This window comes from Cetorhinus maximus, chromosome 4 (assembly GCF_964194155.1).
Source record: "Cetorhinus maximus chromosome 4, sCetMax3.hap1.1, whole genome shotgun sequence".
In the NCBI taxonomy this organism is placed as follows: domain Eukaryota; kingdom Metazoa; phylum Chordata; class Chondrichthyes; order Lamniformes; family Cetorhinidae; genus Cetorhinus; species Cetorhinus maximus.
Genome location: NC_135882.1, coordinates 48,436,175 through 48,458,508, shown reverse-complemented (window position 1 = coordinate 48,458,508; position 22,334 = coordinate 48,436,175). Strand labels below are relative to the sequence as shown.

General features: G+C 42.0%; 1 protein-coding gene across 2 annotated transcripts in view; it reads right to left on the bottom strand.

Moving 5' to 3' along the window:
• vps41 (VPS41 subunit of HOPS complex) overlaps positions 1-22,334 on the bottom strand; it is a 256,233-nt gene that overhangs the window by 115,316 nt on the left and 118,583 nt on the right. For both annotated transcript variants that reach the window (XR_013576374.1, XM_078540140.1), the window contains exon 6: positions 4,559-4,621. Coding sequence is in view for 1 of the 2 variants with exons in the window: in XM_078540140.1 (XP_078396266.1) it covers positions 4,559-4,621 (63 nt within the window). In the remaining variant the exon portion in view is untranslated. The remainder of the gene's footprint in view (positions 1-4,558; positions 4,622-22,334) is intronic.

The following is a 22,334-nucleotide window of genomic DNA, read 5'->3' as shown; positions in this document are numbered from 1 at the left end:
AAATCTGGAATTAAAAGTCTAATGATGACCATGAAATGATTGCCAATTGTTGTAAAAACCCATCTGGTTCACTAATGCCCCTTAGGGAAGGAAATCTGCTGTCCTTACCTGGTCTGGCCTACATGCTATCACTTTCACATGCAGTGTGGTTGACTCTCAAATACCCTCTGAACAATAAATGCTGGCCTAACCAGTGACACCCACATCCAATGAATAAAAAAAAAGGCAATGGCTAATATTCAAGGAACTAATGTACACATCGCAACAGTTATATATTCCTTCCAGGCGCAAAAATACAACAGGAAAATTAGCCTACCCATGGCTAACAAAAGCAGTTAAGGATAGTATTAGATCCAAAGGGGAGTCATATAAATTTGCTAGAAAAAGTAGCAAGCCTGAGGATTGGAACAGTTTAAAATTCAGCAAAGGAGGACCAAGAGATTGATTAAGACGGTAAGATACAGTAGGAGGGTAAACGTGCAAGGAACATAAAAGACTATAAAAGCTTCTATAAGTATATAAGAAGAAAAAGATTGATGAAGGCAAATGTAGGTCCCTTACAGTCCGAAACGGGAGAATTTATAATAGAGAACAAGGAAATGGCAGTGCAATTAAGCAACTACTTTAATTCTGTCTTCACGGAGAAAGATATAAATAACTTGCCAGAAATGCTAGGGAATCGAGGGTCTAGTGAAAAGGAGGAATTGAAGGAAATTAATATTACTGAAAAATTGCTGGAGAAGTTAATGGGACTGAAAGCCGATGAATCCCCAGAGCCTGATAATCTACATCCCAGGGTGCTAAAGGAGGTGGCTATGGTAATAGTGGATGTTTCAGTTGTCATCTTCCAAATTCTGTAGATTCTGGAACAGTCCCAGCAGATTGGAGGATGGCAAATTTAATCCCACTATTTAAAAAAGGAGGGAGAGAAAAACGGGGAATTACAGACCGGTTAGCCTAACCTCAGTGGTAGGGAAAATGCTAGAGTCTATTACAAAGGACGTGATAACAGGACACTTATATATCAATGGGATTAGACAAAGTCAACATGGATTTATGAAAGGGAAATCATGTTTGACAAACCTACTGGAGTTTTTTTAAGGACGTAACTAGCAGAAAAGATAAGGGAGAACCAGTGGATGTAGTGTATTTGGATTTTCAGAAAGCTTTTGATAAGTCCCACATAAGAGGTTAGTGTGCAAAATTAAAACACATGGGATTGGGGATAATATATTGCCATGAATTAGGAATTGGTTAGCAGACAGGAAACAGTCGGAATAAATTGGTCTTTTTCGGAATGGCAGGGGTGCCGCAGCGATCAATGCTTGTACCCCAGGTATTCACAGTATATATCAATGGTTTGGATGAGGGAACTAAATGCAATATTTCCAAGTTTGCTGATGACACAAAACTAGGTGGGAATGTGAGTGGTGAGGAGAATGTTAAGAGGCTTCAAGGCGATTTAGACAATTTGAGTGAGTGGGCAAATACATGGCAGATGCATTATAACGTGGATAAGTGTGAAGTTATCCACTTTGGTAGGAAAAACAGAATGGCAGCATATTATTTAAATAGTGATAAATTGGGAAATACTGAGGTACAAAGGGACTTGGGTGTCCTTGTACATCAATCACTGAAAGCAAGTATGCAGGTGCAGCAAGCAGTTAAGAAGGCAAATGGTCTTTGGGCCTTCATTGCAAGAGGACTTGAGTACAGGAGCAAGGATGACTTACCTGCAGTTATACAGGGCCTTGGTGAGACCACACCTGGAGTAATATGCGCAGTTTTGGTCTCCTTACCTAAGAAAGGATATACTTGCCATAGAGGGAGTGCAGCGAATGTTCACCAGACTGATTCCTGGGATGCAGGATTGTCGTATGAGGAGAGATTGGGCTGACTAGGCCTGTATTCACTGGAGTTTAGAAGAATTAGAGGGGGTCTCATTGAAACATATAAAATTCTGACAGGGCTGAACAGACTGGATGCAGGGACGATGTTGCCTCTGGCTGGGAGCTCTAGAACAAGGGGTCACAATCTCAGGATACAGGGTAGGTCAGTTAGGACTGAGAGGACTTCTTCACTCAGAGGGTAGTGAACCTGTGGAATTCTCTACCATACAGGGCCAAGCCACTGAGTATATTTAAGAAGGAAATAGAAAGATTGCTAGACTCTAAAAGCGTCAAGGGGTATGGGGAGAGAGTGGGAGTATGGCGTTGATTTAGAGGATCAGCCATGATCATAGTGAATGGCAGAGCAGGCTCGAAGGGCTGAATGACCTACTCCTGCTTCTATTTTCTATGTTTCTATGATCATATTTCATAAATATCATACTCACAAAGGATAAAGATGACAGACAGCAGAAGAGAATAGTTAAGACCATTTGAATTTAAATCCAGGAACAGACTGAAGGAATGGCATTTATTTAATTTGAAGCAAAGGTTGCTAAGAGTGATACAATTTAATAAGAGATGGAAGGAATAAACCACAAATGAGTGAATCTGAGATACCAGAGAGATCCTATAGACCAAGTACAAAAGCAAAATTGTAAAGAAAGGAAATGAGGAAAAGTATTTTCTGAGACTAGTTGAAGCAGTTTATAATTGTCACCTCCTGTGCTTGCATAGGGCCCACTATCACTGAATTTGATAAAGGTAGGCAAATTGAGGGTTAGGAATTGGTTTGGATTTTGCATTAAAGTAACGGTGAGGCTAACAATGCTCGCTGTTATTAGGGAGAAAACTGGACAGCAACCACTGCCGTCTGCACACACATGTTTATAACATGAAACTCTAAGTTGCTATTAGAAATACCCTGCTCCTCCACAGGATGCCTTGCAGCAGTCCTCGTGAATCAACTCAGCTTTAAGAAACATGCAATAACCTGAAGTTGGGGTGCATGCCCACTGTTTTCCTAATATAGATGCCAGAAAGAGTTAAGTCTGGTCCATTCAGGAGTAATTGAATTTCTAATGGCACGATCATTGATAAATACTGACAAACAACCACTCTGGTCCTGAAAATGTAATTATAAAAGTGTGCAGTCACATTCCTCCAGAAGTTAATTAGTGTTGGAGTTTAATTTTTTTTAACCTTTCCCTTTCATCGCTCTTTCAATCTCATCTGTCTCCCCCAATCTTTAGCTCATTTTCTGCACATGATTTAAATCAAATTTGGACTTCTTGCTTCACATGTGTCTCAGTGAGGATTTTTCAATCTGATTGATTGAAAAGCCTCACTTTTTATCTTTCCCTGCTCACAGACACCCTTTAGAGACCACCACAGTGGATCAAATGCTGGATTAGAGCAAGTCTGGGCTGTAAAGCCCACAAAAACTTTGGAAGGGCAGCTGTCAGTGAAGTGAACAAAAAGCATCATTCCTGTGTCGCTGAATGCAAAATTTGATTCTAGTTATCAAGGAACAGGGAAACATTGAGGCCCTGGAAAAGGTGAGGGGCAGCAGCATGAAGCTGATTCATGCTTCCAGGGGACTGAACTATGAGGAAGGGTTAGAAAAGCTTAGACATTTCACCCTTGAATAGAGATGAGTGAAGGAGGGCCTTAAAGTTCAGTAAGGTTCTAAGTGAAATAAAAAGGGTTGACCCTAAGACATTATTCCAAGTTAAATTTTATGACTGAACATGGGTACAAACTATTAAAACGAAAGCTTTGGACTGACTTCAGGAAGCTTTTCTGCACACAGTTATCAATATCCAGAAGAGTCTCCAGTGAGGGAAATTGGAGGCATTAACTCCAGAAACACTTTGGCTGTAATGGAAAAAATCATAGGGTTTTACAGAAAGGATAAGCTAAATGAGAAAATGGTCTCCCACATCTACCATTCCCTTGGTTCACAAAAAACATTTCTGTGGATCACCAAGAGTTTAATCCATTTATTACTATGGAATTATTTGCCATCAAGTATTTAAAAAGTAATTTCTCCTGTGTGATTATTTATTATATACTTAGGACAAAAGTCCCTTTCTTCCCCACGCCATCTTGCTTCCTAAGAGAGGCAACCTGTAGCCAATTCAGGATTTCTGCCAAAAGTGTCTCTCTGACTCATCAAACACAACGATCCCAAAATGCTCAAATCTTTAGCGATTACCCAAAGTTTTGTCTCAATTATATGATAATTACACCAAATTTTTAATGCACCAATGTGATGAAGTGTAAGGGGTCAGCCCTTGCTACCATCTCTGGACTCCTATCCCCAGGTAAACCACCATCTGAGTAAAGAATTCTTCTGCATGTCCAATCACTCTCCCCAGTTCCTCAATTTCCATAGATGGTCCCTAGTTCTATACAAATCCACCAACCCTCACAACTTACCAATTTGTACATCGTCTATGATTTCAAATCCCTTTCACGTCGTCAACTCTCCAACAAAGCCAAACCCAAGGCATGAAGTCTACCTTCATTGCTCAATGTATCTATGCCAGTCAGTACTCATTCTTGTAGCCTTTCCATAACTTCTCTGAAGGCACAATGTCTTTCTTGCTGCTTTAACACAATTACAGTCTGTTACACCTAAGAAGTTGTTTTTTTAAAAAAGAACTTACTTTGATAGGACAGTCAAAGTTTTCATGAAAGCCTTCTCTGGTGTACAGCCCAACCACCTGGACCTGTTAGGCAAAAAAAGCAGCAAAGTCACAAAGGGAATCACATAAGAAACCAGTACTAAGAAAAATAAAACTACAATCGCCAAAAACATAAAACATAGAAAATGCACAGTTGGTGAATCACCTTTACAGAGAGAAGACAGGTAAATACTTTGGGGTATTATTCTTTGACAGGTCTGTTCTGATGATAGATCCAAACAAGACGTTACCAAAATTCTCACTTTATGGCTACTAATGGAGCTGCTGTATATTTCTAGCATTTTCTGTTCTTAATTTGAATCACCAAGGTGCTCTCAGTAATTAGCTGTCACCGGAAGGTCCATCAGTACATCTCCTGAATTACTGAACATAGCCCTTTCAATTCTAGACCTTCTTTAAGATGTTTATGTTTTAATCCGCCTCTTCAATTTAAGTGAATTGCAGAAATGAAGGGTCATGTGATTTGCTATGAATTCTGCCTGACAACAAACCTGTGTGGCTCAGTTACCATGGTGACTGCTAGGGTGGGGGGGGGGGGGGGGGGGGGGGGGCAGGTTGAATGTTGTTGAAATGCTAGGTTTAATACACAAGAGTCAACTGCATTGCTATGGGTCTGGAGTCACATGTAGGCCAGACTGGATAAGGATGGCAGATTTCCTTCCCTAAAGGGCCATTAATGAACCAGATGGGTTTTTACAATTACGACAGTCACCGTTACTGAGACTAGCTTATTAATTGAATTTAAATTCCATAAGCTGCCATGGTGGAATTTGAACCTATGTCCCCACAGCATTAGCCTGGTCCTCGCGATTACTAGTCCAGTGACATTGTCATCGTGCCACCATCTCTCCCCAATTCCTCAATATGAATAGATGGTCCCTAGTTCTATTCAAATTCATGAAGCTTCACAATCTATCAATTTGTACATCATCTATGATTTCAAATCCCTTCCAAGTCAATTTCGTTATTGTAGATTTTCTGACTCAGAGACTTTAAACTAGAACGAAGAAAAAGGGCAAGAGACAGAGCAGCAACAACAACTATGAGCAGCAGGGAAAGGACAGTTTTGTGTTAGCTACCAAGGAGAATGCTGATGGCAACTGGTGCTCTAGTCAAGCAGAGGGAACGGCAAGAATTTATGAACTTCGAGAGTCGTCCTGGTTTGGCCAGATGAAAGAATCATCAGGGTGAGTCATGCTGCTGGAGGTTGGCTCAGGATTTCTCAGAAGACAGAGGGATAGTGTTCGATGGATGCTGGATGGTACAACTCAGCAAAGCAGGGAGAGGTGTACCCACTGGAAGTGACTTTGGACTGTTTCCTCAAAACACTGCAATTCTGTGGAAAGTGTGCTGTAAAGTATATGTTGCGTGGCATTATTGGGCCCATTAACACAATAATAAGGGTTATCTTTTCTGTAGGTTAGAGTATTAGTTGCCTACTAAGTAATATTTAGTTGATGCTGATGTTAGGCTGTTTGTCACAGTAAACGTCTTAAAACTGCGATTCTTTAAAATTAGTCCATGGGAATTCAAATCTTCCTTTTAAAGTTATCCGTCTAAGGGGGTCATGACAAGATTAATAAATGGTGGTAGTACTTGAATTTTCCCTCGCTTAATGAATCCCAAAAGCTTGAAGGCTCATCCCCATGTACTTACCTTTCCCCTCCCTCTAACCAATCTCACTGGGGACGAAAAGATTCATAAGAATATGCAAAATAGGAGCAGGAATAGGCCATTTAACCTCAAGCCTGTTCCACTGTTCAATAAAGTTATGACTGATCCACCAGCTTAACTCCACCTTCCTGCATGAATACATGTCCCCAGCTTCCCTTTGTATCTAAAAAATATATTGTGTCAGTCATGAATATGATCAATGATTGAACTTGCACAGCTCCTTGGGCTGAAGAATTCTTTTAGTGAAGAAATTTCTCCTCATCTCACTTCTATATGGCCGATTCCTTATTCTGAGACTGTGACCCCTAGTTCTAGACTCTAGACAAGGAAAACACCCTCCCAGCATCCACCCATCAAGACCCTTAATAATTTGATACGTTTCAATGAGATCACTTCTCATTCTTCTAAACTCTAGCGAATATAGGCCTGGCTTACTCAGTAAGGTTATTACTGATTTACCAACTTAACCCCACCTTCCTGCATGAACCCACGTCCCTAACTTCCCTTTGTATTTAAAAAATATATCGTGTCAGTCATGAATATAGTCAATGATTGAATTTCTCTTCATCCCAGAAATCAGTCTAGACTTAAGATGCTCATAGCCAGTTCAGGATTTGTCAAAATTTCCTCCCTAATCCCTCAAAGGCAAATTGGCTAATCATCGAGATGCTGCAGTGGACATAGGCCAACAAGCCACAATAGGTGTCAATGGCCAAATCTTGGAATTGAGTTGGGAAAACTAGGTCTGACTGAGTCTACCACATTGGTCTCAGCAGGTTGGCTGAAGGCTCACCAGTTTGACAAGAAAGTATGACCAAATCAAATGAATGCTATCCCTTGCAGCTCTGGAGAACCATTGGTAATGTTAAGGAACAGGCTGCTGACTGCACATCTGAGCGTGGATTGCTCAGACACACAAAAATTGGGATGAAAGAAATTTCCTTGGCTAGGAGCAGAGCTTATCCTTGAATGTCAGCAAGGCTCGGTGATAGCAATCTGACCTCTGACTCAGGTGATTGTACATTAAAGGCCCACTAAAGACCTGAACACTTAAATTAGTTTAACGTTTCAATCCACTGCCAACTGCTGCGCTGTCTGAGGTGCCAGTTTCCATATAAGACTATCAACCAAGGCCCCTTTTTCTTATTAAAGATGAATATATAAGACTCGCTGCACTTTTTGATGACGAGCATAGCGTTTTTCTTGTCTGACATTCCTCCCTCAAATAACACAAACATTTCATTGGACCTTGTATGCAAACTGACTGCTGTGCTTTCTTTTATTCTTTCATGGGATGTGAGCGTTGTTGGCAAAACCGGCATTTAATGTTAGTCCTAATTGCCCTTGAGTAGGTGAGTCACCATCTTGAACTGCTGCAGTCCATTGGTTGTAGGTACACCTACAGACCTGTTAAGGAGTTCCAGAATTTTGAACCAGTGACAGTGAAGCAATGACAATATAGTTCTAAATCACGGTGGTGTGTGGCGAGGGGATCTTGCCGGCAACGGTGTTCCCATGCATCTGCTGCCCTTGTCTTTCAAATTGGTAGAGGTCCTGGGTCTGGAAGGTGCTGTCAAAGGAGGCTTGGTGACGCTGCAGTGCACATTGTATACGGTGCACACTGTTGCCACTGTGCATCGGTGTTGGAAGGAGCGAATGTTTAGGGTGGTGAATGGAGTGCCAATCAAGTGGGCTGCTTTATTCTGGATGGTGTCGAGCTTCTTGCATGTTATTGGAGCAGCACTCATACTATTCCATCACACACCTGACTTGTGCCTTGGAGATGGTAGACAGGCTTCTGGGAGTCAGGGGAGTTACTCGCCACACAATTCCCAGCCTTTGACCTGCTCTTGTAGCCACAATGGCTGGTCTAGTTCAGTTTCTAGGTAACCCCCAGAATACTGATAGTGTGGGATTCAGTGATAGTAATGCCATTGAATGTCAAGGGGAGATGGCTAGATTCTCTCTTGTTGGAGATGATCTGTGTTGCAAATGTAACTTGCTACTTATCAGCCCAAGTCTGAACGTTGTCCAGGTTTTGCTGAATATGGACGCAGTCAGCTTCAATATCTGAAGAGTTATGAGTGGTGCTGAATATTGTACAATTATCAATGAACATCCCCACTTCTGACCTTAAGACAATGTCACTGACAGATGCATCTGCGACAGGTAGTTGGTGAGGACAAGGTCTAAAAGGTCTTTTCCTCTTGTTGGTTCCATCACCATCTGCTGCAGGTCCAGTCTGGCAGATATGTATGAGAGGATCTGGCCAGTATGGTCAGTAGTGGAGCTACCAAGCCATTCTTGGCAATGGACATTGAAGTCCCACATCCAGAGTACATTCTGTGCATTTGTTACCCTAAGCGCTTCTTCTAAGTGGCGTTTAACATGGAGGAGTACGGATTCATCAGCTGAGGAGGAGCAGTAGACGGTAATCAGCAGGTGGTTTCCTTGTCCATGTTTGACCTGATGCCATGAGCGATCATGGGGTCCAAAGTCAATGTCTAGGACTCCCAGGGGAACTCCCTCCCAATTGTATACCACTGTGCTGCTGGAACCAGATATACTCAAGGATGGCGATGGTGATGTTTGGGGCATTGGCTGTGAGGTATGATTCGATGAATATGACTATGTCAGACTAGTCTGTGGGATAGCTCTCCCAATTTTAGCACAGATGTTTGTATGGAGGACTTTGCAGGGTCACCAGGCTGTGTGTGCTGTTGTCATTTCCAGTACCGAGGTCAATGCTAGGTGGTCTGCTTGTTGCATTCCTCTTTGTGACTTTTCTGTAGCAGTATGGTCCAACCATTCAGCCATTACAAAGGACAATTAAGAGTCAACCATATTGATGTGGGTCTGCAGTCAGACTTAGGCCAGGCCAGGCAAGGGCGGCAGCTTTCTTTCCCTAAAGGACATTAGTGAACCTATTGGGTTTTTATTACAATCAATGATAGTTTCATGGTCACCATTACTGAGACTGGCTTTCACTTCCAGATTCATTAATTAATTGAATTTGAATTTCATCAGCTGCCTTGGTGGAACTTGAATCCATGTCCCAAGGGCATTAGCCTGGGCCTTCGGGTTACTGGTCCAGTGGCATGACCACAGTGCCACCGTCTCAAGTGCATACACAACATGGATTCATTGGCTGTGAAGAGATGAAAAGTGCAATATAAATGCACTCTACCTTTTTTTGAAGAAAAGAAAAAAGAGAAAGTGCAATGGAGTCCATTGTTCCCCGCTTCCAACTCCCATTACCCACTGCTGTATAAATTGCTTTTCCCACTCATATCCAGCAAAGTTCACATTACATTAAGAAAGGGACAAAGTTACATGGGAAACATGGCTGCTTGCTATTGTTGATCACACCCATGCATGATGCCCACACCTTTCAAACTACAAGTTGTTGAGTTTGGTCATCTTTCTCTGCATCGTTCTCTCTCTGCAAGACCTAAAGAGACAACACTGTTTTAAATGGAGCAGGTGGTAGTGATGATGGGTTTCAGGGAAAGAAAACTAGCAGCTGAGTACCACTTCTCTGGTGTAGCTCGGACGAAGGTCACGACCTGAAACATCAACTCTGTTTCTCTCTCCACAGATACTGCTGGTATTTTCAGCATTTTCTAGAATTAAGATTTCAGATTTCCAGCATCTGCTGTATTTTGCTTTTAGTTTGGTTTGGGGACAACCTGTATCATACAACTATATTATACCTTTAAAAAAAAATTGTACATGTTTTGATAGCAGATTGAAAACCGCATTCTTTGTTCATTGGCCTATCATGCTAATACAAATGAAATGAACATTATAGAGTGCAACAGTAAACATCAAAAATTATATCAGGCAATCAGTCTTGCATTGTAGCCCAAGGTGTTTGTAATCTAGGTATTGAGATGAAGGAGGCACCAACATCTAGGTGTTTGGTTTATACCTAAGTGGATCAATGTATCAAAAATCAATGCATGAATTACAGCCTTTGCAACCCTGTTGCTGAATGAATGATTTGAAAGGTAAGGATGGGGTTTGAAAGCAAAATCACTACTCAACTAGTGTTACAACTGCAGCTGATGTTAATGCTGAGCAAGCCAGATCTCAGGGGGAAATCCATCTGGGCTGATCGTAATCTTTTTTTTCTGGATTGTAGAAACGAGGAGGGAAAAGCAAATATATTTAAATATCCCTTTGAGAACTCAAGTTCCCAAATATCAAAACCTTTCTTGTTCCTATTTTACCTCTATTTTGGGACAATGAAATTAAACCGCCTGCCCCTGTTTACTCATAATCTCCTGTAAAATGCAAATGTTCATTTCACCTTTGAGACTCCTTTGAAATGCAACAGATACAAATCAATTTCAAAACTCATTCCCAAATGCAAATTTCAGATCTATTCAGTTTCCTTGTAAGTTAAGACCCACCATAAGGGTCATTACAAAATGCAAGATGATAACACCTTTAGTCTTTCGTCCCTTATATTCTACAGACAATCTGACTCCAACAACCTCACCTTTGATTAACCCTGGACACACACACACAGCTTACCCTTGCCTACACAAAATGCACACATAAACACAGAAATATAAAAATATGCACATATCATCACAACTAGTCAAACGTTGAATTCCTTCCAGTTCATCAATAACCTTCAAGAGGAACAGCAGAAGGGAAAACGGCACTGAGGAGTTTGAATGGATGAGGTTTACATTATTAGAGGGACGTGTAAACAAAAACATAAGAAATTACAAGAATCAAAGCAGTAATTAGAATGGAAGGACATTATGTTGTATGTATCCTTAATCAGTTGGTAAAGACTGGGAATTAAATATTTCTTGCTATAAAATCTTCAGGAAAGATAAAAGAAAAAAGTTAAAGTGTTGGCCTTTAAAATTCAAGACACAATTATGCTATAAATTTTTTTTTGGAGTGGTGCTCAGAGTCTGTCTAGTTTAAGTAATAGTAAGGGATGTTAGAATATTGGGAGTAATTTATAGGCTGCTCGATAAAACATTAGAATTTCAGTGCATCAAATCATTTGGTCCTTTTTGCCTGCACTAAAAGTAGGCCATTTGTGGGTCTAATTTACAGTCCCATTTTCCTGCTTTCGCCTCATACCCTTTTGTATTTTAAGGAGATGAGCATTGCCCCTTTTGAATGTTACAATAGATTTAGCTTCAATCACCAGATGATTCTTCACATGAGAAATGTTCTTCCAATTTGAAAAAAATTGTTCTAAAAGAAATTGTAGATAATTATGAGGGATTTATAACAGCAGTGGAACTGTAATATGGGAGAATATATTATCCTATAGCACACAGAGAAAAAGAAAGGTTTTTGGATAAAAATGGGGAGGGATCATTGCAATATATTTAGACTGTTAATTTAATCAGTACATTCCACGTCCAGCAAGGAATGACAGCACTGGATCTAGTTGTGTAATGAAGCAGAACATGCATGGATATGTCAGCATGCATTAATAGAGGGTAGGGTGAGAATTCATGAATTTAGTGACCTTGTTTGACAATAGAGTGCTTAGAACTTACATTTATGTGGTGCCTTTCAAGTCCTCAGGATATCCCAAAATGTTTTACAACCAATTTAGCTTTTCTGAAATGTAGGGTTATAATGTAGGAAAGTAGATGTTTGATAAGATTCACATGAAACCGTATATGAAAAAGGCTTGCAGTTTTAAAGGGAATGTAGCCAAATGCATAGAGGCCGAAAGCAAATAATAAGAGTAAACGCACAGCTTTCACCTTAGAAGAAATGTTTCCAGAGTTTAAGATTATGTAACATTTTACTAACAGGGGAAAGTGAGACAGAGGCCACATCATTATTTGAAAGGGAATTTCATTAGTATTTGCAAAGAAATTGTATAAAAGGATGTGGGAAAAGGGCAGGAGCATGGGATTGAAGTAAAGTGTTTCATTTTAGGAATTAGTTTGGGAATAAGAAACACATTACTCTGTACTATAATTTCGATATACTTATTAATTGTTCCAAATGTATTTTGCCAATGAATACCTAAATGCATTGATACCCTTATCGTATTGATTGTTTTGGATTATTATTTGTTCACATCAATATTTTATATCAAATGATTAAAATTTCAAGTTGGTGCAGTTTTTAACCTGAAATGCCACACAGGCATCAAAATGCTTTTCTTTCCTTGTGTAGTTTCAAGCTAAACTTCTCAAGTAACATTTATCTACCTGTGCTTTAAGTCAATCCTTTAAGCCCAGAATACACTTTGGTTCAGCATTGGTATTTTTTTAATTCATTCATGGGATGTGGGCTTTGCTGGCTAGGCCAGCATTTATTGGCCATCCCTAATTGCCTTCGAGAAGGTGGTGGTGAACTGCCTTCTTGAAACGCTGTAGTCCATGTGGTGTAGGCACACCCACAGTGCTGTTAGGGTAGGAGTTCCAGGATTTTGACCCAGCGACAGTGAAGGAATGGCGATATATTTCCAAGTCATAATGGTGAGTGGCTTGGAAGTGAACTTCCAAGTGGTGGTGTTCCCATCTATCTGCTGCCCTTGTCCTTCTAGATGGTAGAGGTTGTGGGTTTGGAAAATGCTGTCGAAGGAGCCTTGGTGAATTCCAGCAGTGCACCTTGTAGATGCACACATGGCTGCCACTATGTGTCGGTGGTGGAGGGAGTGAGTGTTTGTGGATGTGGTGCCAATCAAGTGGGTTGCTTTGTCCTGGATGGTGTTAAGCTCCTTATGTTGTTGGAGCAGCACTCATCTGGGCAAGTGGAGAGTATTCCATCACACTCCTGGCCTGTGCCGTACAGATGGTGGATAGGCTTTGGGGAATCAGGAGGTGAGTTACTCGCCACAGGATTCATAGCCTCTCACCTGCTCTTGTAGCCACAGTGTTTATATGGCTAGTCCAGTTCAGTTTCTGGTCAATGGTAACCCCTAGGATGTTGATTGTGGGGGATTCAGTGATAGTAATGCCGTTGAATGTCAAGGGGCAATGGTTAGATTCTCTCTTGTTGGAGATGGTCATTGCCTGACACTTGCTTGGTGCGAATGTTACTTGCCACTTGTCAGCCCACGCCCCGAACATTGTCCAAGTCTTACTGCATTTGGACATGGACTACTTCAGTACCTGAGGAGTCATGAATGGTGCTGAACATTGTGCAATCATTAGTGCACATCCCCACTTCTGACCTTATGATGGAAAGAAGGTCATTGATGAAGCAGCTGAAGATGGTTGGGCCTAAGATACTATCCTGAGGAATTCCTGGATGATGTCCTGGAACTGAGATGATTGACCTCCAACAACCACAACCATCTTCCTTTGTGATAGGTATGACTCCAACCAGCAAAGGGTTTTTGCCCTGAATCCCACAGACTCCAGTTTTGCTAAGGCTCCCTGATGCCACACTCGGTCAAATGCTGCCTTGGTGACAAGGCCAGTCACTCTCACCTCACCTCTGGAGGTCAGCTCTTTTGTCCAAATTTGTACCAAGGCTGAAATGAGGTCAGGAGCTGAGTGACCCTGCTGGAACCTAAACTGAGCATCAGTGAGCAGGTTATTGCTGATCAAGTGCCACTTGATAGCACTGTTGATGACCCCTTCCATCACTTTACTGATGATCGAGAATAGATTGATGGGGAGGTCATTGGCCATGTTGGGCTTCTCTTGCTTTTTGTGTACAGGGCATACCTGGGCAATTTTCCACATAGCCGGGTAGATGCCAGTGTTGTAGCTGTACTAGGGGCACAAGAAGTTCCGGCGCCCAGGTCTTCAGTTCTATTGCCAGAATATTATCAAGGGCCAAAACAAAAACAGAATTACCTGGAAAAACTCAGCAGGTCTGGCAGCATCGGTGGAGAAGAAAAGAGTCGACGTTTCGAGTCCACGTGACCCTTCAGCAGAACTGTTGAACAACAGTTCTGTTGAAGGGTCACGTGGACTCGAAACGTCGACTCTTTTCTTCTCCACCGATGTTGCCAGACCTGCTGAGTTTTTCCAGGTAATTCTGTTTTTGTTTTGGATTTCCAGCATCTGCAGTAGTTTTTTGTTATTATCAAGGGCCGTTGCCTTTGCAGCATTCAGTGCTTCAGCCATTTCTTGATTTCACGTGGCATGAAAACTGGCATCCGTGATGCTGGGGATCTCAGGAGGAGGCTGAGATGGATCATCCACTCGGCACTTATGGCTGAAGATTGTTGCATATGCTTCAGTGTTATCTTTTGCACTGATGTGCTGAGCTCCTCCATCATTGAGGATAGGGATATTTGTGGAGCACCTCCTCCACTGAATTGTTAATTGCCCACCACTATTCACAACTGCATATGACAAGACCGCAGAGCTTAGATCTGATCCGTTGGCTGTGGAATCGCTTAGCTCTGTCTATCGCTTGCTGCTTATGCTGTTTGGCACGCATGTATTCCTATGTTGAAGCTTCACCAGGTTGACACCTCATTTTTAGGTATGCCTGGTGCTGCTCCTGGCATGTCCTCCTGCACTCTGTATTGAACCAGGGCTGATCCTCTGGCTTGGTGACAGAGTGGAGAATATGCCTAGCTATGAGGTTACAGATTGTGGCTGAATACAATTCTGCTGCTGCTGATGGCCCACAGGGCCTCATGGATGCCATCTTGAGTTGCTAGATCTGTTCTAAATCTATCCCATTTAGTACGGTGGTGGTGCCACACAACACAATGGAGGGCTTACTCAATGTGCAGACGGGGCTTCGTCTCCACAAGGGCACCTACATCGTCATGGACAGATGCATCTGCAGCAGGCAGGTTGATAAGGATGAGGTCAAGTTTTTCCCTCTTGTTGGTTCCCTCAGCAGCTGCCGTAGGCCCAGTCTAACAGCTATGACCTTTAAGACTCAGCCAGCTCAGTCTGTAGTAGTGCTACCAAGACATTCTTGATGATGGAAATTGAAGTCCCCCATCCAGAGTACAATTTGCACCCTTGCCACCCTCAGTACTTCCTCCAAGTGGTAGTCAACATGGAGGAGTACAGATTCATCAGCTTAGCGGGGACAGTACATGGTAATCAACAGGAGGTTTCCTTACCCATGTTTGACTTGGTGCCATGAGGCTGCATGAGATCTGGAGTCGATATTCAGGACTCCCAGGGCAACTGTCTGTGCCTGCAACCTCCTTCCATGAGTAACTTGCATGGAGCTAATCCATTCTGCAGGAGTGAGGGTTGGTAACTCAAGAGCGCTAGTTGAAAATCCTCATTCTTTTTTAGTAATGTCTTTACAGTTCAAACACCTGTCTCTGTTTTTTCATTAGCCTGTGGAAACCTCAGTGAATGGTTGTTTGAACAAATCCAAATGATTCTGTAAATTCTTTATTGGCAAATTGTGGACTATTACCTGAAATCATTATCAGGAATCCCATCGACTGCAATAATTTCTTTCAATGACATTATCATTGCCACTGATGTGTGACCATGTAACTGGTTCACTTAAATCCACCTTAAGTGGTAATCTATGACTATTATGAACATTTTCCCTCTATGCTCAAATAAATCCATTCCTAGACCTTCCCAGGGCCTTGTAGGAAAAGGTGATGACATTAGTGGTTCTTTCGATTCTTGCCTGTGAATTGATCTTGTTATGCATCAGGATTTTAATTTAACCAATGATTCGAAAGACCTGGCCACCAAACCGAATACTGTGTTCTGACTCTACACTTAGTAATATCTAAATAACCTTGATGTAGGCAATCTCAACTCTTAATGCCCTTGGGATTACTATTCTTTCATTGTATACCAGTTAATCGTTGATCACTGTCAGATGTGCTTGCTGCTCGAAATACGGTCTCAAGATAGGACTATGTGGTATATATGTTGGCCATCCTCTACTTCAAAATTTTATGATCTGCTTACATTCCACGTCTGATTTCTGAGCCTCTCTGATTTCACTCAATCTTCACGTAGTTGCTGATAATGTATGGACTGTCCTTATAGCAAACTCCTCGACTTCTCCCACAAATTCAATATTGCGTCTTTCTGGGTTCTCTATTTCAATGTGTAATAATGCACCTGCTGTTCTCTGTTTCCTTTAAACATATACCATATAGGTATCAAATGTCATCAATCTCAATTTAAAACTTTGAACTCTTGAATGCATTGTTGCAAGCTCTTTCACATTCTATAGTGCAACTAAAGGTTTTTGGTCTGTTTCTACCGTAATGTGAAGGCCTAAGACGTAGTCAGCAAATTTCTCACATGCCCACGTGGCTTCCTTATCCATTACTGCAAATCTCTTCTTTGTATCTGTTAAACTGTGATGCGTAATAGACTGGTCTGTTTTCCATTTCTTTGTACCTGAAAAAGTACTGGCCCCAATCCCGTAGAGGATGTATCCATTGTGATAATTGTAGGTAACTCTAGATCGTAACGTGCTAATACCTCTGATGACAGCAACCTCTCCTTGGTTTTTACGATTAATTTCTGATGTGCCTCTTACCAGCACCATTCATTGTCCTGGTGTGACAACTGACCATTTCACCAGAAAATTATCCACCATTCCATGAACCTTTGTAACTCCGGAATGTTCCTGCAGATGGAATATTTTTAATATGGCTCCGGTCTTCAGTGGATCAACCTTTATTCCTGAGGCACTCACCATGTGACCAGGAAACCTGATTGTTGGCTGTGAGTGTTGAGTGTCAATCCTCTCTCTTGTAGTCTTCTCAGCACTGCTCTCACTATCATGTCATACTCAGCTTGAGTGAACCCATGTATCAACACGTCATCCATGTGGTAAACAACTCCGTGTATGTTCTCTAAAAGATTTGACATTGGGCTTTGAAAGACATTTGGTGTTAATGTTATTCCAAAGGGTAAACCGGTAAAACAGGATCTTCCAAATGGTGTTATGAACATTGTGAGAAGCTTGGACTCCTCTTCTAGTGGTATTTACCAGAATCCGCAGTTAGCATCTAATTTAGAGAATATTGAGCTCTTCCTTAATTTAGCTAAACTCTCATTTTCTGATACCATTGGATAGATTTATCTTTCCACAGCTTTGTTTAGTTATGAGAGATCAACACACATTCTTATGGAACCGTTTGGCTTCAGAACACTGAGTGCCAACTCGTTCGCTCTTTTACAGTTGAAACAACTCATCTTACCATTGAATCAATTGCTTTCTTTACCTTTGGAAGTAATGGGTGTGGGACCTTTCTGGGTGTATATAAGCGCATTGGTTTTGCTTCTGGGCTTAGTGTTATACAATACGCTGTTCTCAACTTTCCCAATCCTGTAAACAACTTCGGGAATCCTGTTCTGAAGTCTCCTGATTGACCTTGACCATTCTCTATTTCTTCTATTCTGTGAATTAGATTCAATTTCATATATGCCTTTCTACCGACGAGCGAAGAACTTGGATCTTGAATTATGTACAGTATTTCAGCAATTACTTTCTCTCTGTGCTTTAGAAGTAGCTGTTGGTCCTCCCAGAACCTTCAGCTCAGTCCCTCTTGGTCCGTGTAGCTTCCACTTAATTCTTTAATCTTTCTTAAGAAGGGTATCTCGATGTCTTGTGAATCTTCTACTTAATGGACTGTTTCCTTTTAAAACTCTCTCTTTGAGCATTCTGCCCATTTTTTCTACTGCAGCATACTGCCTGAAAATGCCCCATCTTTTTACACCAATGGTATTGTGCGTCTTTGGCAGGACAATTCCCACACCCATGTCTTTCTCTGTCACATCAGCAACAGCTCGCCTGGGCTGTCCCATTAATTGCTCTCCTCCCCTGACTACCAATCGGTTTTGCCTCCTGGTCTCGGCCTGTTGGCTTGATTGATCACCTTCGCTAGAGTCAAGTCATCTCGGGACTGCAAATTATCTGCATCATGCACTGCTCCAACAACTATTCTGTCATGAATTAGCTCCTCTTTCAGATTACCATACTCTGTCCTCTGCTAATCGGTATAAGTCATTAAATAAATGCTTCAATGCTTTCCCATTGTCTTTGGGTATGTTTGTTGCATTTTGCATGTTCCACGACGGTGTTCTTGCTGTGATTGAAGTATGTCTCCAATACATGAATAACCTCAGCTTTACTCTCATCGATCCGCAGGATAACTAGGTTGTCATCCGCACAGTTTTGCCCATTGCATAAAAAAGTGCACTGATGGGCTTTGAGTCTGGCTTCACCGTGAGGCCCAATGCATTGTGAAATCAAGCAAATCTCTTATACCACTTTGCTCATGCTTCAGCTTGATTTAGGTCTGCGACTATCTCAAAGCGCTCCAGTTGAGGTAGAGGTTTTTCTAGTGCCATTTTTTTTTTTTTTTTTTTACTGCTGGCACCATATATTATTGTGTTGCTGGGTTGGAGCAGTTTCATTAAACCCTCAAAGGCTGCTGGCTGCAAGACACACTAACTATAAATATGTTACAACAAAGTTATAAGAACACTCAACACACGCTTCTGGCCATGCTTATTCTCAAGTCCCAGATCACTTGAGTGTACGTCACTTCCTTCCATGATATCACAGGCTGCTTCAGTTAACCCTTAATGGGACTTAGTCTACCATACTCCATTGTGCTACAGCATCAATTAATCAATCTTGATTAAGTACAGAAGACTAACCCAAGGTTAACACGTTGGAGCAGATCTTCATTACGTGTTATGTTCATACTCCTACACCGTTTTGACCTTGGAGTTGTGTTTTTTCCCGATTGTAACTTAATACATTTGTTGCTAATCTGACCACGTAAACACTTGTGATCACCATGGGCTGAATCTTCAGAGAAGTGGCAATCACTATTGCACTGCCACTACATTCCTATTTTTTCACACTAAGGTGGAGCTCTGCCCTTCTGACCCAGACCTCTGAACCGGGCCTCTTCAGATATGTGGAGCACACCAATTCTGAGAATCCTCCTTCAAAGTGCAGGATCATCAGGGCAAGCCAGGCCCCTTAGCTACGGCACTAGCTGCCATATTTTGCTAAGTCTTCATTAACTAACACACTGAAGAACTTTGGGACATTTAAATAACTTATCAGTGTGTCAGTAAATTATTGTCAATGAGATAGGTGGGTAAGTGGCCAGGGTAGCCAATGCAGCTGGGTGGCTGGGATGACAGGGTGGGTAGGTGCTGAGGTTGGGTCAGGTCTGGTTAGGGGAGGGGGGGCCTTGGGGGATGTAACGGGGCAGGGGCCGGGGGGATGTTGGGGGAGCGTCGGGGGAGCGTCAGAGGGTCAGCGTGGGAGTCCGAGGGATGTGGGCAGAGTCAGTCATACTTGGTGGGGGGGGAGGGAGTCGGAGGGACGTGGGGAGGGAGTCGGAGGGACGTGGGGAGGGAGTCGGAGGGACGTGGGGAGGGAGTCGGAGGGACGTGGGGAGGGAGTCGGAGGGACGTGGGGAGGGAGTCGGAGGGACGTGGGGAGGGAGTTGGAGGGACGTGGGGAGGGAGACGGAGGGACGTCGGGAGGGAGATGGAGGATTGGGGGCAAAGAGTCAGAGGGTTGGGTGAGTGTCAGAGGAGTGTCAGAGGGTCAAGGGGAGGAGAATTGGAGGGTTGGGGGCGTAGAGTCGGAGGGTCGGGGTGGTGTCAGGGAGTCAGTGCAGGGCTGTATATTTGTGTAGTTACCCTGGAGTTAGACATGTTTTTTTCCGGTCTAATATTCCCTGGGTAATTATCCGGGTAACTGAGTCAGAACCCTTCGACGTTTCCGATTCTTATTCAGAGTTGGAAACATTTTGGAAGGTTTTGGATGCAGGGGAATTGTCCATCGGAAGTTCAAACTTCCCGAGCAATTCCCGCAGGCTTGCATTGGGATATCCAGGGGTCTTGAAGCCCATCTTCTGGGGTACTCATGCAGAGGCTGGAAGATCTGGGCCTATATGTTACCTCTATTCTTATCACCAGCCTCCACACACACCATCCCCCAACTAAAAATCTGGGAAATTAAAATTATTTCCAACACTGACTGAAACTGGTACAGAAATTGTGCAGAAGTAGTCATATGACAAGCTACAGACCACGTGCCTTGAACAAGCCAACAATGGGTGTTTACACTTTCTTTGGGGTTCCATTAATTTCTTGGAGTTTTAGTGGGAGTTTGGCCAACACCCTAACCTAGAGAAATTCAGGGCCATAACAACTTGCATGTATATAGCATTGTCACTTCAACGGGGCATTCCAAAGCATTTCACATTCAACAAACTATTTCTCAAAAACAATTACTGCAGCGATGTAGGAAATAACTACTAATTTGTGCACCGATGGTTTGATTGGGCAAGAAACTCTTTGCTCTCCAAATTGTGTCATAGGACCTTTTATGTTTACCTGAACAAGCAAGTCTGGCCTCAGTTTAATGTCTGATTGAATAGATTATTCCAAATTTGACAAGGTTTTCTCACACTAGATGTAATTACATGCAACATTTGATTAACCTTGTTAATTTTAGCTTCATAGTCAATGAATGGCCCATAGCGGCAACAAAATACTTTTCTTCCTTTGCTATTGTGCACCTATTCACCATGTAGCAGCATCATGCTCTAAGGTGCATTACCTTAGACTTATTCATACTAAAAGCTATATGTCATTCCTAAGTCCATACGGTTAATTGGTACAGGTTTTCTGAATGTAATAAATTTCTCTGATACTAGCAACCTGCCAATATCAAGGTATCATCAAAAATGTTTTTGTTAGATGCATACATTTCAATATTGTTTCTGACCAGCATCAACAGCAGAGGACCCAAGACAGATGCTTGAGGAACTTCATTACTAACTGACCCCCACCCCTCTCCAGGTAGCCAAGTTCAGTTCAATGGATGTTAAAAAATAGAAATAGGCTATTTGGCATAAAATTGGGCTCGTTTATCCTCAACGCTTTCCATTTTCAAAGAACTTAAAAATTCAGACAGCTAGGTTGCCATCAGTTCTATAAGCCTTCTTCGGTAAAGGCCTCACAAATGAAACATTATCGAATCCTTCCAAAAATCCAAACCAATTACATCCTCCAAATAACCTCCAACCGCTAGCTTTAATTACTTTCACTTTGGTCAATTACCAGGTTGGGGTTGGTGATGTTTGCAGTCAACCAGGAGGTGTGTCATCAAGAGTTGGGGCTGTTGTCAGTTTGTTGGGTGTGGAGTGTTCCAGTCGGGGCCACAAATGGAACATGAGCAACAGCTCAAACTGTGATGGCAGCCATGCAAGTCAGGCCATTGCCCATGTACTGAAATTCTGCCCTGGGAAATCATTTCCTGTGCTATCGCAACCATTCACGCTGCATCAGCTGAATCCATTGAATGGGTTGTTAACCTCAACATTAAACCATAACTGAAATAGTTGGAAAAACTCAGCAGGTCTGAAAGCATCTGCGGAGAGGAATACAGTCAACGTTTCGAGACCGTATGACTCTTCATCCCGATAACTTTGTGTTATGACTGTGCCCTCTGAGATCTAGGGATGGGCAATAAATGCTGGCTTTTCATGTCCCAAAAACAAATAAAGCAATTCTTTTTGATAAATGCTTTATTCTACTATGCTTTCAAAATCCCTGCGCCAAAATAAAAAGGATCTTGAACTTGCGCAGTCATCATTTGAATACGGATATGAAGAACTCATCCTGATGAAGAGTCATACGGACTCGAAATGTTGACTGTATTCGTCTCCACAGATGCTGTCAGACCTGAGTTTTTCCAGCTATTTTTGTTTTTGTTTCAGATTTCCAGCATCCGCAGTATTTTGCTTTTAAACTATAACTGCTTTGCCAGCCATAAGAGAAAAGCTGCCTTCACATGACCTATTGCTTCTAAGTCCATCTGATTACTCCTTATGGACTTTGGACTGCTATTGATAAGAGTCAGTAAATGATAAAACATTTTCTTCACTACAGTATAAGCTAACTTGCCTAGAAATTACAGATCCATGTCTCACTTCTGCTTTGAGTATTCAGGTCTTGCTCTTCTCCAGTCTGCAAGTAAAACTCGTATTTAATGGAATCCCAACAAATATTAACTTGCGTCTTATCAATTTCCTCATTTTCTTGAAGAGTCTAGGTAGGTTGTATGTTATCTGGTCTGGCTGTTCTGCAGTCATTTAGGTAGAGTAGCCTAG